Here is a 16,406-nt window from a genome sequence, read left to right as displayed (position 1 = left end):
TTTAAGATTCGCGCTGGTCAAAGTGTCTGTCTTCTTTTGTTTGGGTTGTCCGTTACGCAATATCGGCCTGTTGGGCCTTGTCTGCCTGTCTGGGCCTGACTTTTTTTGTTGTTGGCGTTCATTTTCAACGGAGAACACATTCGCCTTCCGCGTAGAGGACGAGATAAGCTTTCCCCTTCCGCGCTCAAGGCGGTCGGCAAGCTCGCCGTCGCCTTCCCCGTCGCCATCGCCTTGCCCGTCGCCTTTCCCGTCGCCGTCGCCTTCCCTGTCGCCGTCGCCTCCCCCTTGCCGTCGCCGTCGCCGTCCCCGTCACCGTCTAGCCGAATCAGGTACGCTGTCGTCTGCACGGATGTGTCGCCAAGCTTGCGTCGATTTGCTTCTCCGCGTGTTAGGATTTCCGATTCGAGCGCGCGTTTGACTTCTCTAGACATTTTGACTGTGTGGATGCTCCATAAGTTGATGATTTGAGATCTGAGATGGGGGGCGATTTGTGGCATGTGTCCCATTCTGTAGTCCATACGAGAAATTGATACCAAAATTGATATTCTTATGTCTTCGGTTGTGCATTTTTGCTCTTGTCATTTGTTTGTGTACCATTGCTTTAGCCAGCTTAGCATGCTATAAGAGTTTGGTTTGTGTGATGTGCCTCAGTAACATTGATTCTGTTCCTTTGTCATATATTATGTGACCAATTTTGTTTTGTCTTTTGAGAAGTTGGTACACAACATGTAACTAGAATCACAGGGACATAGGAAATTAGTGAAGTAAGTAAGAGTACCAATAGCTTATATGAGCATGCATATTGGATTCCTACTGTCTACTCATTCTAAAACTGCAATCCTTAGGATTTATGTGTCTGTGAGGCTAGCCAACTACTTAGAATCAGAGTTCTATGATGGGGGCGACTTTGTCTGTGGCATGTTTTCTATGTGTTATTTTTTCATGTCCGATATCTAGCTGATTCCTAATGACCTACATCTTTTGTTTTTGTATTTTTCTTTTTAATTACCATGTGGTTTACTGATCCAGAAAAGTATGTAGAAGACCTTATTTGTGTTTTGTATTTTTGAATTGGAATAGAACAATGGAAAAAGATACAGAACAAGGGATTTCTATGATCAATCAGAATGACACACATCTTGTGCAGAGAAACCGTAACTCTGATAGTAGCGATGAGGTAAGAATTTTTTTATAACTCTTCTTATTATTTACTTTATTCGTTTCTGTCATTCAATTGGTTTTGTTCATGCAATTTATACTTTATCTGAAACTTCTTAGGATGGATGTGACTCTGAAGAAGAAATAATTGTACTTGAGGCTGTGAGTTCAATTGTAAGATTCGTCCACTTTTGTTTTTTATAATTTTTATTGTTCATCTGTTGGTCAAAGTATATATATGAAAAGAATAACCTTATTCATGTTAATATAACCTTGTTCAGATAAAAAGAAGTCTAAAACGAAAGCGCAGACCTAGTAATATTCACAAGCAGAAAAGGACGGTGAGTTGTCAATCTGTGCTTAATTTATTTTCTAATATTTTGCGGTTTATTCTTTTTTGATTTTCTGTTTATGATCTGTACCATGCAACTCATAGTTTTTTTGTTGTATTTTAATTTATTAGAAAATTGTTCGAGATAGAACACAAGGAAGACAAGTTGTTGACAAAGATGTTTTATCAGCAAAAAGCAGATATAATGTGAGTTCACTGGTTCAGATAATGCAAGATTTTGATGAAATTCAGAAGGGGTATCTAAGAGAAATAGATTTTGGAGCCATACTTGATCTCACTAGTGGTACTGTTCCATGGTCCTTTGTTCAATGGCTAGCTGATCATGTTGATATAAAGAAAGAAGGATTTTCTTTTCAGCAGAAATTTATTCCAATCAGTCCAGAATCATTTGGTCATGTCCTTGGTGTTCCAGCCATAGGTATTCCTGTCCCTCAAGAATCCAAGTTCACGACAGCTGAATTCCTTTAGTTATTTGGATTATCAGAAATGCCAACCATCAAATTCTTTCGCGATAAGATAAAAAAGGGCCAAGAGAAGGTTGAGTTCATAAGGTGCTTCATGATTGTAGCCCTTTCATCTTTCTACTGTCCAACTTCAAGTACAAAGCCGAGCACAGCTTATCTTGCCACCCTTATGGATGTTGAGAACATCAAGAGTTACAATTTGGCAAAATACTTTCAAGAGTGGAATTTATGGTATATCAAGAAATACCAGAACTCATCATCAACCTTAGCTGTATGCAACTTCTATATCACGGTGAGCCTCTCGTTTCTTCTATATGTACTATTTCATCTTAATTTGTTTATTCCTAGTTTTTCATTTCAAGTATAACATTTTTGTAAATCTACCTACATCAGGTGCGATATCTTGATTTCCTAGACTTTGGATCTGTCCAAATTCAATCTTCTCTCCCAAGAATATCAGTGTGGAAAGGAGATATGATTAAAAAATACATCAAGTGGGACATGGATGAGGACAACTTTTATGGCAAGCTGCAAGTAAGTATAATATCAATTTACATGTATCCATCAAACAACAAGGAATGAGATGATTTTTGTTTGAGTTACTGCTTGCTTATCAATTTCTTATCAATTTAAATGTATTTCTGGTATATATGTAAGAGAATTTAATATGTCTTTACCTTTTCTTTTCTTGAAAAAGATCAATGATATTAAGGATACATGTTATGGACAAGCTTCTTTATTCAGTGCTGCTCCAGTGGGTTCTCTATCGAGCATTTTAGATTGTCTCTTGATTCTTTCCAACAGTCCACTTTGGGTGATAAGGTTACTGTTTTCCCCCTCTTTTTTAATAGTTACAACACAATGCCTTACTCTGAAATATTTTCATTACTTGATTGTTTTCGTGCACTTACATTTATTCTGGTGTCTATTTCAAGCAGGTAAAAACCAGTATCTCCTCATTGTTTGAGGACTTTGCTCAAAATGAAACACACTCAAATTGTTCCAAAGTTCAAGATCTGCTGATTAATGTAGTACAATGCCTGGTAGAGAATAAATGCATATGTTCACAAAGCACGGAAAAGTTAAATTGCTCTTCACAAGATGAAAACATATCAGTTGGTACTAATATGGAGTCCGGGGACACTTTGAAACTGCCCTCGACTGATACAAGCAAAAACCAGGAAGGAAACCAAGGTTGGTTTTGTCAATAAAAGACACAGAGCTACCACATTTCAGCTAATTTAAGCCTAAACCTTTTTCTTCTCTCTGTTTTTTCATCATCACAGGCAACTCAGTTAGATGTTCTGGCAGCCAACAGTCTAATAATTCAGCAAATGCAACTAATTTGGTTCATGAAGAAAAACTACCAGAGAGCAAGCAACTTCAAAAGATCCAATGATTGCAACAACAGATCAGGTTAGTTATGTTTCTATACCACTATCTGTATATTTTTCAAATATTTCTTCATTCTAATAGCTTTTTTTAATATGTTATCCTTCTTCTAAATAAATGAATACAGATAATTTCACGACTTGTAGAGCCTGGAAATATTGACAAAATTCATGTTGAACCTATGCACGATGTTAATAGTGCATTGTTTAAGCTACAAATAAAAGACCCAGAGCTACCACATCAAACCAGAAAGGTTGGCAGGACATATGTTTTTATTTTCTTTCTGAATAATTCTTTTATGTTCATATCTCATGTTTATTTTTTCTTTATTATCTCAAGGATGAAGGCAAAGAAAAATTTGTTGCTGAACAATCATATGGTAATAGCGCTAGCTTAGACCACATGTTGAACAATGGAAAAGATGTTGTAGGTTTGAATTGTGATGCCCACACATCCAGAGGTACTTTTTGATGTGCCAAACCTTCTATTTTTTCCGCCACGCTTTCTTTCTTTTCACTACTCTTAGAACTAGCAATAACTTCTATATTTTTACATTTCTGTTATCCAGTTCACACAGATCATGACTTATCGCACAAGAAGGACGAAGCGGAAGATGCTGTCAACTCAGAATTTACTACTCCACACAAACTTCATGCAATGTTTACAGGAATCAATAACATGGGTAAGAGATAATTTTTGTGTTTCAGTTTTGCTAATATTATATAGTTGGTTTGAATTTGACCACATTTATCCCAAATAATTCTATCTAACTATTTCATTTTCTGTTTTATAAGCAGGAAAAGAAAATTCAGCAAATTTGATAGACAATTCATTTGGTCGCAAGAGCAGTTCCATACAATGTGGTCAGAGAACACATAACTATGAAGCCCAGTTATTGTCAGGCAGAAACATAAACAACGAGTTATCTGCAACCAACAGCAATCCAGAATTAAGTTCTGAGTCAAGAATTCAAAGTTACTCGAGTCATGATTATGATGGTTTTGAGAATATCGGCATTGATGATTTTGAGGTATTTTTTTTCTTTCTATTTTTGCTTCTGTTTTGAAAATGCAGGGTATAGTTCCTCTTCTGTTTTGCCAATGCAGGATTTGAAATGAAACATGTAACTACTGTCTAGTTTAATTTATTTTTACAATCTGCAACAAACGTGACATTCAAACCAACTTTTGCATTTTTTCTTAGATAAACATGCAACTTCTATCTGGTTACACAAATCGTTGACATACATATAACTTTGAGAAACGTGCAACTTTTGACTTTTTGCTATGTCATTTTTTTAATTGATGTCTACTTGCACCTTTCGTCGAGATACGTGCAACTCAATCCGGGTTGCACGTATCTCCAAGAAGCATGGAGGTTGAGTTGCACATTTCGTCGAGATACATGCAACTTGATACGTCTCCGACGTATCGATAATTTCTTATGTTCCATGCCACATTATTGATGATATCTACATGTTTTATGCACACTTTATGTCATATTCGTGCATTTTCTGGAACTAACCTATTGACGAGATGCCGAAAGGCGATTCTTTGTTTTTCTGCTGTTTTTGGTTTCAGAAATCCTAGTAACGAAATATTCTCGGGATCGGACGAAATCAACGCCCAGCATCCTATTTTTCCACGAAGCTTCCAGAACACCCGGGAAGGACCAGAGGGGGGGCACAGGCCACCCAGACCATAGGCCGGCGCGGCCCAGGCCCTGGCCGCGCCGCCCTATAGTGTCGTCGCCCCTTCGACCTTCTGACGCCGCCTCTTCGCCTATATAAAGGTCCCAGACCTAAAACCTCGATACGGAAAAGCCACGGTACGAGAAACCATCCAGAGCCGCCGCCATCGCGAAGCCAAGATCTGGGGGACAGGAGTCTCTGTTCCGGCACGCCGCCGGGACGGGGAAGTGCCCCCGGAAGGCTCCTCCATCGACACCACCGCCATCTTCATCACCGCTGCTGTCTCCCATGAGGAGGGAGTAGTTCTCCATCGAGGCTCGGGGCTGTACCGGTAGCTATGTGGTTAATCTCTCTCCTATGTACTTCAATACAATAATCTCATGAGCTGCTTTACATGATTGAGATTCATATGAGTTTTGTATCACAATTTATCTATGTGCTACTCTAGTGATGTTATTAAAGTACTCTATTCCTCCTGCATGATGTAAAGTGGACAGTGTGTGCATCATGTAGTACTTGTCGTAGTTTATGATCGTGATCTCTTGTAGATTGTGAAGTTAACTATTACTATGATGGTATTGATGCGATCTATTCCTCCTTTCATAGTGTGAAGGTTACGGTGTGCATGCTATGTTAGTACTTGGTTTGGTTGTGTTGATCTATCTTGCACTCTAAGGTTATTTAAATATGAACATTGAATTGTGGAGCTTGTTAACTCCGGCATTGAGGGTTCGTGTAATCCTACGCAATGGTGTTCATCATCCAACAAGAGAGTGTAGAGTATGCATTTATCTATTCTGTTATGTGATCAAAGTTGAGAGTGTCCACTAGTGAAAGTATGATCCCTAGGCCTTGTTCCTAAATACTGCTATCGCTGCTTGTTTACTGTTTTACTGCGTTACTACTGCTGTGTTACTACTGCTTGTTTACTGTCCTGGGCGAAGCACTTTTCTGGTGTCGTTGCCACTGCTCATATATATTCATTCCACCTGTATTTCACTATCTCTTCGCCGAACTAGTGCACCTATTAGGTGTGTTGGGGACACAAGAGACTTCTTGCTTTGTGGTTGCAGGGTTGCATGAGAGGGATATCTTTGACCTCTTCCTCCCTGAGTTCGATAAACCTTGGGTGATCCACTTAAGGGAAAACTTGCTGCTGTTCTACAAACCTCTGCTCTTGGAGGCCCAACACTGTCTACAGGAAAAGGAGGGGGGGACGTAGACATCACAACTCAACCTAGGTTTGCATGTTTTCTGAAATATGTGCAAGTAGTACCTACATTAACAAATGACATGTTTTTACCTTTGGGTTACACCTTTCATCGAGATACATGCAACTCAACTCGGGTTGCATATTTCTCGAAGAAATACGGGGTTGAGTTGCACCTTTCATCAAGATACGTGCAACTCAACTCGGGTTGCAACTTTTGACTTATTGTTGTTGTTGTTTGCAAGTCATGTCCACTTGCACATTTCTTCAAGAAATATGCAACTAATCACGGGTTCACTTGCACATTGCATCGAGAAACACATTATCTAGTTTTGACTTATCTAGTTTCACTTTTTCCCTTTTTGGAATATGTGAAAGTAGTGTCTATATTATCTTTGGGGTTGCACGTTTAGTCAAGATATGTGCAACTCAACCCCGGGTTGCACGTTTCTCGAAGGAATACGAGGTTGAGGTGCACCTTTAGTCAAGATATGTGCAACTCAACCCCGGGTTGCATGTTTCTCAAAGAAATATGAAACTAAACGTGGAGGTGGGGGTGGGTGGGGTGGGATTGTCCTATCTATTTTTGGATTGTTGTTGTGCACTTGCACATTTCTTCAAGAAATATGCATCTAATCTCTTTTTCTTCATTGTTTGTTGTGGTTTGCAAGTTACACCTTTCGTTGAGAAATATGTGGTTCCACGTTTCTCAAATAAACGTGCAACCCAATAAGAGTTACACATTTTTGAGATGCAAATTTCTTCGAGAGGAATGTAACTCAAATATGGGTTGTACATTTGTTGTGAACATGAGTTTTTGCACTTTGACTTGCTTGTCCTATCTATTTTTTGGATTGTTGTTGTGCACTTGCATATTTCTTCCTAATCACGGGTTCGCTTGAACTTTTTCTTCAATGTTGTTGTGGTTTACAAGTTACACCTTTTCGTCGAGAAATATGTGGATGTAGTGTCTATATTGGGTTACACCTTTCATCGAGGTACATGCAACTCAACCCCGGGCTGCACGTTTCTCGAAGAAATGTGCAACCCAATAAGAGATGCACATATTTGAGTTGCAAATTTCTTCAAGAAGCATCCAACTCAAATATAGTTGGTTTCTACATTTGTTGTGAACATGAGTTTTTGTAGTTTGACTTTTTTGTCCTATATAATCACGGGTTCGCTTGAACTTTTTCTTCAATGTTGTTGTGGTTTGCAAGTTACACCTTTTCATCGAGAAATGTGTGGATGTAGTGTCTATCTTGGGTTGCACCTTTCATTCAGGTACATGCAACTCAACCCCGGGTTGCACGTTTCTCGAAGAAACGTGCAACCCAATAAGAGTTGTACATATTTGAGTTGCAAATTTCTTCAAGAAGCATGCAACTCAAATATGGTTTCTACATTTGTTGTGAACATCAGTTTTTGCGGTTTGACTTGCTTGTCCTATATAATTATTGTATTGTTGTGCACTTGCACATTTCTTCAAGAAATATGCAACTAATCATGGGTTCCCTTGCACCTTTTCTTCATTGTTTGTTGTGGTTTGAAAGTTACACCTTTCGTCGAGAAATACGTGGATGTAGTGTCTATCTTGGGTTACACCTTTCATCGAGGTACATGCAACTCAACCCCGGGTTGCACGTTTCTCGAAGAAACGTGCAACCCAATAAGAGTTGCACATATTTGAGTTGCAAATTTCTTCAAGAAGCATGCAACTCAAATATGGTTTCTACATTTGTTGTGAACATCAGTTTTTGTAGTTTGACTTGCTTGTCCTATACAATTATTGTATTGTTGTGCACTTGCACATTTCTTCAAGAAATATGCAACTAATCATGGGTTCCCTTGCACCTTTTCTTCATTGTTTGTTGTGGTTTGCAAGTTACATCTTTCGTCGAGAAATATGTGGATGTAGTGTCTATCTTGGGTTACACCTTTCATCGAGGTACATGCAACTCAACCCCGGGTTGCACATTTCTCGAAGAAACGTGCAACCCAATAAGAGTTGCACATATTTGAGTTGCAAATTTCTTCAAGAAGCATGCTCAAATATGGTTTCTACATTTGTTGTGAACATCAGTTTTGCGGTTTGACTTTGCTTGGTGTGTGTGCTTTCACATTTTATTTTGACATAATGTTTATCTGAACTATCTATTTCTGCATAATAGATTGATGATGGTAGACCATCATTATCATTGAGGGAAAGTTGGCTTGCAAGTCCAAGAGGACAGGTGATTTGTTTTTCTAAAATTTTGTTTTTAATACAATCAAGTATGATTTTCTTTTTTCTCTGTATCACACTCACATAACATGGATTGTTTTTTTAGGTGCTTAGACATGAACATCTGAGAAAGTTAGCATAAAGGCAGTCTGTAAGAATAAATGAAGAAGGATTCCAACATCCTCAATCCACTTTTCATGCTGTTCATGTACCTTATGCTCGAAAGGTTGATTCGTTTGGAACAAGAACATCTCCACAAAGGACAAATTCTGTTCCCAGCCCCAATTCACCTGCAAGAAACGGAGGAAATGACATAATATCAATAGTATGTGTGCATATAACAAATTCTCTGTTTATATTAATTTTTATATATATGGTGTATCTTAAGTTTGTAATATATGCATCTATAGATGTTATGCTAAATTTGGGTTTCATATATTTTTTAACTCTGTATGGCTATCTTTCGCTTAGAATTAACATTTATAGATATTATGCTATACTGATGTTGATTTTTTCAAAAACCAGAGCTCGCAAGAATCTCCAGAGGTTGTTTTTCTGAAGGAAATCAGAGGCGGCGAAATTAACAACTCGCATGATAGTTATGATGATGTTTACATTGGAAAACATCGGCTAAGCCCAGTCAGGAGGCATACATCTGAGACCATTGATGCAATGTATGACAACGACAACCTATCTAACCAGAAATCCCAAGCAAGCTCCTCATCAATATTGCCACCAAGGCGTATAGTAATGCCAAGCATATGTTTCATCTCCTTACGATGAAAACATATCAAGTTATGAACAAGATCAAGATCAAAAAAAGCACTATCAAGCAATTATCCGTCTCGCAAATATGGATGGTTACAAGCAGTAAGTAGAGACCAATATACCATTTCCGTCTTTTCTTTTCACATATTATTTAGTTGTTGAACATTCTATTTTTTCCTTACATATTTTTCTTATACTATCTAAAACAGTAAGATGGCTATACAAATTGGTAACTGTAAGGTCAGTCTAGAAACTTTTGGGAATTCTTTCAAACCAGGAGGAACTGTTGAAGCTTGGGTCATAAACTTGTATTGTCGTATCCTATTCTTGTCTAACCACCCAAAGACCTCAAACAGACACACATTCTTCCATACATCAAGTGTAAGTTATTTCTCTATATATATTTAATTTATGTCCTCTTTAATAGTTACTGCATAACAATCTAATTTATCTTCTATATAGTACTGACTGATTTTTTTTGTCATCTTGCAATAACAAACTAAAATAGGAATATTTTCTTGAAAAATGGGAGAATGAATCAAGAAGATTGTACATGAAAGATCAAGCCATAAAAGCTTTTGAAGGTGCTGGAAAAGTAAGGAAACTACACTTGACAGATTCGGTATTTTTCTATTTTTAATCTTTCATTGTTTTGTTTGCTTTTTCATAAATCTTTTTCCTTTAGAAGTTTAACCAAACCACTTTTACTTGTTTGGACAGTTGCACTTCCCATCCCTGTACAACTACCACTGGTTCCTATTCACTGTTGACATAAGGGACAAAAAGTTCATCTTTATGGACTCACTTTTTGACAAGAATTCAGATTTACACCAGGAAGTTGATAATCGAATGGTACTTTTTCTATCATGGTTTCTTTCTTACTTTTTTTCAGTAAACATAAATGATTTATATCTAATGATTAGGTGTAATACATTTACCTTGTGTTATATGGAAGATTATGAACTTTGGAAGAACTTGGAGTGAATGCCGCTTGAAAGACATTAACTTCCAAGATTTTGAAGTCATCTACCCACCTGTTCCAAAGCAAAAAAATGGGTACGTTTATGTTTTTACAGTCTTAAACCATTTCTACTTGTCTTCATTACTGTTTTGTTTATATGACTGGAATCTGCTCTTTCTCTATTTTATCAATATCAGGAAAGACTGCAGAATACACTTGATGAAAAGTATCGAACTATTTAAGCCAAGAACTAGTTTGATGGGAAAATTCTCACACAAAGATATTCCAGATTTTCGAATTCAGATGGAAAATGAGATGATGTTCTGCGAACACAACGAGATGCATGAAATCCAGGAAGCCGTGATGACATTTAAACCTCATGTAAGATTTTTCTTTCTGTAATTATTTTTTTTGTTTTCCTAATCATCTGAATTAAATATTAATCCAATATGCAACTTATTTATTAGTAGTATGGCAGGCTCTGCCTTTTTGCTTCCATGCATTTTCTATTTTTGTTACTTGCTGATTCCCAATATGAATTTAACATCAGTAGATATGTTCATGCTTTCAACTTATAATAGTTTATTCAAATGGGTACATACAATGGTTATGATTAATATAAAGTGGACAACTTATGATCATGAGCTGTCAGCTGTTAAGTCATAAGTCTTTCTACTATCTTTATTACACTCCAGTAACTGACTGCTTTTCTGTTTGTTTTTTCCAGGTTCATGGCACATATGCAAGGATGGGGTGACAAAGAAATCAAGTTCTCCTGTGTATTTGGCATTAGTAGTTCCAAGTTTATTTTATTTTTTATGTAAAGAGAGTTTTTGCGTCGAGCTCACTGATAGATTTTGAGGGCCAAATCGAAGATATAGTTTTTGGCTAAATGCACAACCACTATGTGCTATAGTTTCAAGGTTTATGAGTTGACACAACCCCATCTGCTGATGTTATGTTCTGGGCAGCATACAATCGTTCTTTCAGTTATATCTGTTGCACACTACATCTATGTGTGTTCATATATGTTCATAATATATATATGGAGTTGATCTTTTCTATAATTCTAAGTAAATTTGGCACATCATATTATCTCCTATTTGCAATCATTTTCCTTTGCACTTTGCCAATGTAGTTTTAATTTCGTACTATTCAAAAAAATTATGCTCAGTTTCAGCACTGAGTTCCAGCGTTGTGCCGCTGTTTAAGCATATCGGATGCTGCCTTATCTACTTTCTGTCAAAAATTCCAGGTTTGTTTTTGTCCTCCATTATCTACTTACTGTCAAGTTTTATTCCCGAATGCATGGTGATCTTAGCAATTATGTTCCGTTGTGCTGATATTTCTTGATATCACTTTCTGAGGAAATGGCTACATGTAGTTGGGGCTTGTTTGTCAAAACTTTTTAAGCGTTCAAAATACTGTTTTACGCAAGCTATTTTCTAAGACAAATAACGTACGCGCTAGGAAACACCTTTTTTGCATGTCGGTTGTCTTGTGCTTCTTGCAAAAAATACTTACCTCCTCACTTTAGAGTACTTATCTAGTGAGATTTGAAAAGGCTGCCATCTTGCTACATAAATGTTTGTGCCAAGAATTGGACCACTTTCTTTTGTGTATTCTATTCAGTACATATCATTTAGTACATCATATGTTTTTAATCTGTGTGTCCTATCTTAAGAACATATCATTCAACATAATGCATAGGACATCACTTATAATAGACATAGAATAGTTCATGCACACAAAGGTAAATATTAAGAATTACAATTCATACTCAATCATAGTTTAAATCTCGTTTTTACTACAACTTATATCAGTTGTTTCTAACTGTTCCTTTTTTCACTTTCTGAATCTGAAGCATCACACTCAACCATGCAGACGAATCATGCTGTCCGTATGATGTAAGTGTTCTATTACTTCTCTTTTGTCTTTCTTGCCTTCTTGCTACTTGCATCTGTATCATTTTTCTTCGCTGAAATACATTTAATACCAAACTTTTGTTAGATGAAAAAAAATAGATATGAAAAAATTAAACCAGCTTCTTTATGCACATAGTTTATACCTCTAGGGTTAGTTTTCGACTTCTTGTTGTTTGGAAACAATGATGCATCCAAGTGTAAATTTTCACATGTTTGAATATTATGGTAATGTGACCCGCAGTGGCCGCATGTAATCTGTTGTTTCCCCAAAAACTCCTCTGCAAATGTCCTGTACCTTCCATCTGGCTTTTGCTTTGATGAAATAGTTGGCCTTCCCTTAGACTTCACAACCTTGGGATCATTTAAGTAACCATATTCACTTTGAATATCACCAAGATCACCGATTTGCTCATTAGTTTTATTGTTGGGATCTACTTCTTTTGCTTTGTCCTCAGCCAATGTCATTGCATCTAACAAACAGGTATTTCTTATTACTTTTTGAGCCATCAGATGCTACATTGATGCAAACCTTGGATAGCACATTAAATCTCAGTTGGCTGCAATCTCCTGTCATCTCCAAAGGTACATTGTACCTCAAATCTCTTATATCTTTCTTCTCTCTTGGCTTCCATCTAGCAATAAAATATTTTTCTGGAATTTGTACGAAGTTTAGATGGATAAGAACTTTAAGAACATGAGAGCATAAAATTCCATCCTTGTTGAACTTGGAACAAATGCATCTGAAATCTTCACTTGATAAATCAACAATAACTAGGTATTTTCTTGTCCTGTAATCTCTTGTAGCAGCCAGGCCAGATTTGTACACTTCGTATTTCTTGTTTGTCTCAACCTCTTGTACATGTAGATAGGAAGAAAATTTCAGCTGCTTCTGAAACCTATAAAATATCTTCCTATTGTATATCTTTCCAGCATGCACTTCTGATACGTCCAATTTGCATCACTATTTTATATCATAATTTGCTGTTATTCATTGATATATTTCATATTGGGACACAATACTTATGTTATTTCATCTATTTTGCATGTTTCATCATTATTGGAGGATCAAGCACCGAGCCAGGATTCTGCTGGAAAAAGCACCGTCAGAACGCAATATTTCGGAAGATCAACTGTGGAATGAAATTATACCAAAAATCCTATTTTTCAAGATGACGAAGGAAGCCAGAAGGAGGAGCCAGCTGGACCCAAGGTGGGCCCAGACCATAAGGCGGCGCGGCCCATGGCCTGGCCGCGCCACCTTGTGGTGTGGGGGCCCCACAGCCCCTTTCGCCTCCTTTTCTTCGCGAAACCCTTCGTCCCGAAAACCTAAGCCACAAAGGGTACCTCGCGAAGAGTTACAGCCGCCTCTGCGGGGCGGAGAACACCAGAGAGAAAAGAGCTCTCCGGCGGGCAGGAATCCGCCGGGGAAATTCCCTCCGGGAGGGGGAAATCGACGCCATCGTCACCGTCATCGAGCTGGACATCATCTCCATCACCATCATCATCATCTCCACCATCATCACCGCCGTCTCCACCGCTGGACACCGTCACCGCCGTAGCAATTTGGGTTTGATCTTGATTGTTTGATAGGGGAAACTCTCCCGGTATCGATCTCTACTTGTTGTTGATGCTATTGAGTGAAACCATTGAACCAAGTTTATGTTCAGATTGTTATTCATCATCATATCACCTCTGATCATGTTCCATATGATGTCTCGTGAGTAGTTCGTTTAGTTCTTGAGGACATGGGTGAAGTCTAACTGTTAGTAGTGAACTATGGTTGAGTAATATTCAATGATATGATATTTAAGTTGTGGTGTTATTCTTCTAGTGGTGTCATGTGAACGTCGACTACATGACACTTCACCATTTATGGGCCTAGGGGAATGCATCTTGTATTCGTTTGCCAATTGCGGGGTTGCCGGAGTGACAGAAACCTAAACCCCCGTTGGTATATCGATGCAGGAGGGTTCGCAGGATCTCAGAGTTTAAGGCTGTGGTTAGATTTATCTTAATTACTTTCTTGTAGTTGCGGATGCTTGCAAGGGGTATAATCACAAGTATGTATTAGTCCTAGGAAGGGTGGTACATTAGCATAGGTTCACCCACACAACACTTATCATAACAATGAAGATTATTTAGCCGTAAGTAGCGAAAGCACTAGACTAAAATCCCGTGTGTCCTCGAGAACGCTTGGTCATTATAAGTAAACAAACCGGCTTGTCCTTTGTGCTAAAAAGGATTGGGCCACTCGCTGCAATTGTTACTCTCGCATTTTACTTACTCGTACTTTATTCAACTGTTACATCAAAACCCCCTGAATACTTGTCTGTGAGCATTTACAGTGAATCCTTCATCGAAACTGCTTGTCAACACCTTCTGCTCCTCGTTGGGATCGACATTCTTACTTATCGAAAATACTACGATACACCCCCTATACTTGTGGGTCATCAACTTCCATATCATTTCCACACCAATATGTAGGTGTTGTTGTCCTCGTGATGGAATCTTCATGTATCTCATTTTGTTCAATATTTTCTGCTATCTTATCATACTCAAATAAAGTCGACACTGTATGTTGATCCAACATTATCTTTGAAAATAGCATTGGTGCCTTCGCTCCTTGCTGTACTGTGAATGAACGGGAAGAAGTCATTCTTGAAGAATACAGGTACAAACTTCTTCCTATTCTCCCACATTGTTTTCAAGTACTTAAGGTTGCCGACTTCATATTTCTGTATCATTTCTTGCCATGATGCTTCAAACTCTGCCACTGTCAATGAGAAATGAATAGTGTCTTTGAATTCATTGTGTAGATTAGGTATTTTTCCAAAACTTCTTGGATGCTTCTCTTCAGCTTTCTTTACGACATGGAAAAGGCAATTTCTGTGTACAGTGTGTATGAAAACCGCAGGAATTGCTTTTGCCATAGCTGCATCTTGATCTGTTATAATTGTCTTTGGAGACTTTCCTCCCATGCATTTCAAGAAAGTTATGAATAACCACTCAAATGTCTCTGCACTTTCATTCTGAAGGATGGCACAACCGAAAAGGCAGTTGTCGCCATGTCCCGTTACTCCAACAAAAGGGGCAAACGGCATGTTGTATCTATTGGTCTTGAATGTGGTGTCAAAACTGATACAGTCACCATATAGCTCATACATTCTTCTAGATGTAGCATCACACCAGAAAATGTTCTTCACTGTATTTGTTTTCTTGTCCACTTTAAAATCATAGTAGAACCTTGGATCATCAGCTTGCTTCTTCTTAAAATATTCAAGAGATTGCATCATGTCATTGAGCATGCTTTCTTTCCTCATTGCAGTTCTTAAGTTGCTCACAAATTTTTTGGTGTATGGAACAGCTCTGGAACAACCACCTCTCAAGTAAGTTAGTATTGCCATGATCTTTCTAGGTGGAAGCTTCACTGAATTAAATGTCCTTATGAAAAGCTTCTCTTCATTTGTCATGTGTTTGTGTGACCTCAAAAATCTAGATTCTTCGGGGGGGCTCAACTCATGGTTGTGTTCCATATTTAGACTAGTGATAATCCATTTATCTCCTTTGAGAGTCACAATCATTTTAGCCAGACATCCTGTAATTTCCACATTGTTTCTTTTTCTCTTTTTAGGTTGATCTTTAGGTGGAACGCCTGGCGGTGGTGAAGGTTTCAAAGGTTATGTCTCTCCTTTCTCTTGCATTTTCTTCCTTCTAGTTTCTTGCCTCTTCAGATCTCTTTTCCTCTTCCTTTCTGCTTTAGTTTCTTCATCCAGAACTTTACCAGAGCGGTTGCATTTGAAAGTGTACCTAGTAGCTTTATTATTCTTTCTGCAATGGTAGTTTCCTGCTATTTTAGCTGAAAACCCAATTATATCTGAGTAAGTGTTGTAGAACTCAAAACCAGCCTCATGTGTATCAAAAACCTGATCAATATGTGGTACATGGTGGCTACGCACTTCCTGACTGCATGTTTGAGCGGCCTTTAGACTTTCATTCTCAAGAAATATTTCGATATCTTCCTGAGACAATTCTTGTGAAACATCTTCTCCCACTGACCTTACTTCAGCATCAGTTTCTTCTCCTTCTAAATCAACTATGCTAGCAACATTTGGTTCCTCTCGATTATCAGGAATGTCAGGCTGAGAGCATTCTTGTTCCCCACCATCACTGTTGTCCGAATTCTGTCCTGACTGCGGGGGATTAACCCATGTATCATTGTATTTGTATGCACTATCTTCTTGATCAGCTGAATACCCATCTGG

The 16,406-nt window shown here is 38.0% G+C and overlaps 2 protein-coding genes across 5 annotated transcripts; one reads left to right on the top strand and one right to left on the bottom strand.

Annotated features, from left to right (window-relative positions):
- The first annotated feature begins 6 nt into the window (after positions 1-6).
- LOC127305165 (ubiquitin-like-specific protease ESD4) lies at positions 7-11,286 on the top strand. Of its 4 annotated transcripts, none has more exons than XM_071821224.1 (21): positions 7-329; positions 1,081-1,177; positions 1,279-1,332; positions 1,440-1,499; positions 1,622-2,266; positions 2,368-2,508; positions 2,672-2,796; positions 2,913-3,168; positions 3,261-3,390; positions 3,494-3,619; positions 3,706-3,826; positions 3,935-4,048; positions 4,164-4,396; positions 8,438-8,500; positions 8,597-8,815; positions 9,016-9,639; positions 9,767-9,880; positions 9,979-10,110; positions 10,214-10,314; positions 10,417-10,600; positions 10,947-11,286. In XM_071821224.1, exons 9-15 carry the CDS (start codon positions 3,370-3,372, stop codon positions 8,630-8,632), a joined length of 714 nt encoding a protein of 237 aa, XP_071677325.1. In that variant the 5' UTR covers positions 7-329; positions 1,081-1,177; positions 1,279-1,332; positions 1,440-1,499; positions 1,622-2,266; positions 2,368-2,508; positions 2,672-2,796; positions 2,913-3,168; positions 3,261-3,369; the 3' UTR covers positions 8,633-8,815; positions 9,016-9,639; positions 9,767-9,880; positions 9,979-10,110; positions 10,214-10,314; positions 10,417-10,600; positions 10,947-11,286. The 4 variants fall into 4 exon arrangements, with proteins under 4 accessions (XP_071677325.1, XP_071677323.1, XP_071677324.1 ...); XM_071821222.1 differs by having other exon boundaries at positions 4,161-4,396; XM_071821223.1 differs by having other exon boundaries at positions 4,161-4,396; positions 10,182-10,314.
- A 3,413-nt stretch (positions 11,287-14,699) lies between these two features.
- On the bottom strand, positions 14,700-15,614 carry LOC127309109 (protein FAR1-RELATED SEQUENCE 5-like). Its single transcript, XM_051340088.2, has one exon. It carries the CDS (start codon positions 15,612-15,614, stop codon positions 14,700-14,702), a length of 915 nt encoding a protein of 304 aa, XP_051196048.2.
- Positions 15,615-16,406: the final 792 nt, after the last annotated feature.

The sequence above is a fragment of the Lolium perenne genome, chromosome 6 (assembly GCF_019359855.2).
Source record: "Lolium perenne isolate Kyuss_39 chromosome 6, Kyuss_2.0, whole genome shotgun sequence".
In the NCBI taxonomy this organism is placed as follows: Eukaryota; Viridiplantae; Streptophyta; class Magnoliopsida; order Poales; family Poaceae; genus Lolium; species Lolium perenne.
Note: the sequence above shows the minus strand (reverse complement) of the source record. Positions and strands in the feature narration are given on the sequence as shown.

What these genes read in the sequence shown, in the direction of transcription:
- LOC127305165 (XM_051335551.2), top strand. Translation starts at nt 9,472, where the DNA reads ATGGCTATACAAATTGGTAACTGTAAGGTCAGTCTAGAAACTTTTGGG. An exon ending in AACTACACTTGACAGATTCG is followed by an intron (nt 9,881 to 9,978) that starts GTATTTTTCTAT and finishes TTGTTTGGACAG; the next exon opens with TTGCACTTCCCATCCCTGTA. An exon ending in GTTCCAAAGCAAAAAAATGG is followed by an intron (nt 10,315 to 10,416) that starts GTACGTTTATGT and finishes TATCAATATCAG; the next exon opens with GAAAGACTGCAGAATACACT.
- LOC127309109 (XM_051340088.2), bottom strand. Translation starts at nt 15,614, where the DNA reads ATGACAAATGAAGAGAAGCTTTTCATAAGGACATTTAATTCAGTGAAG.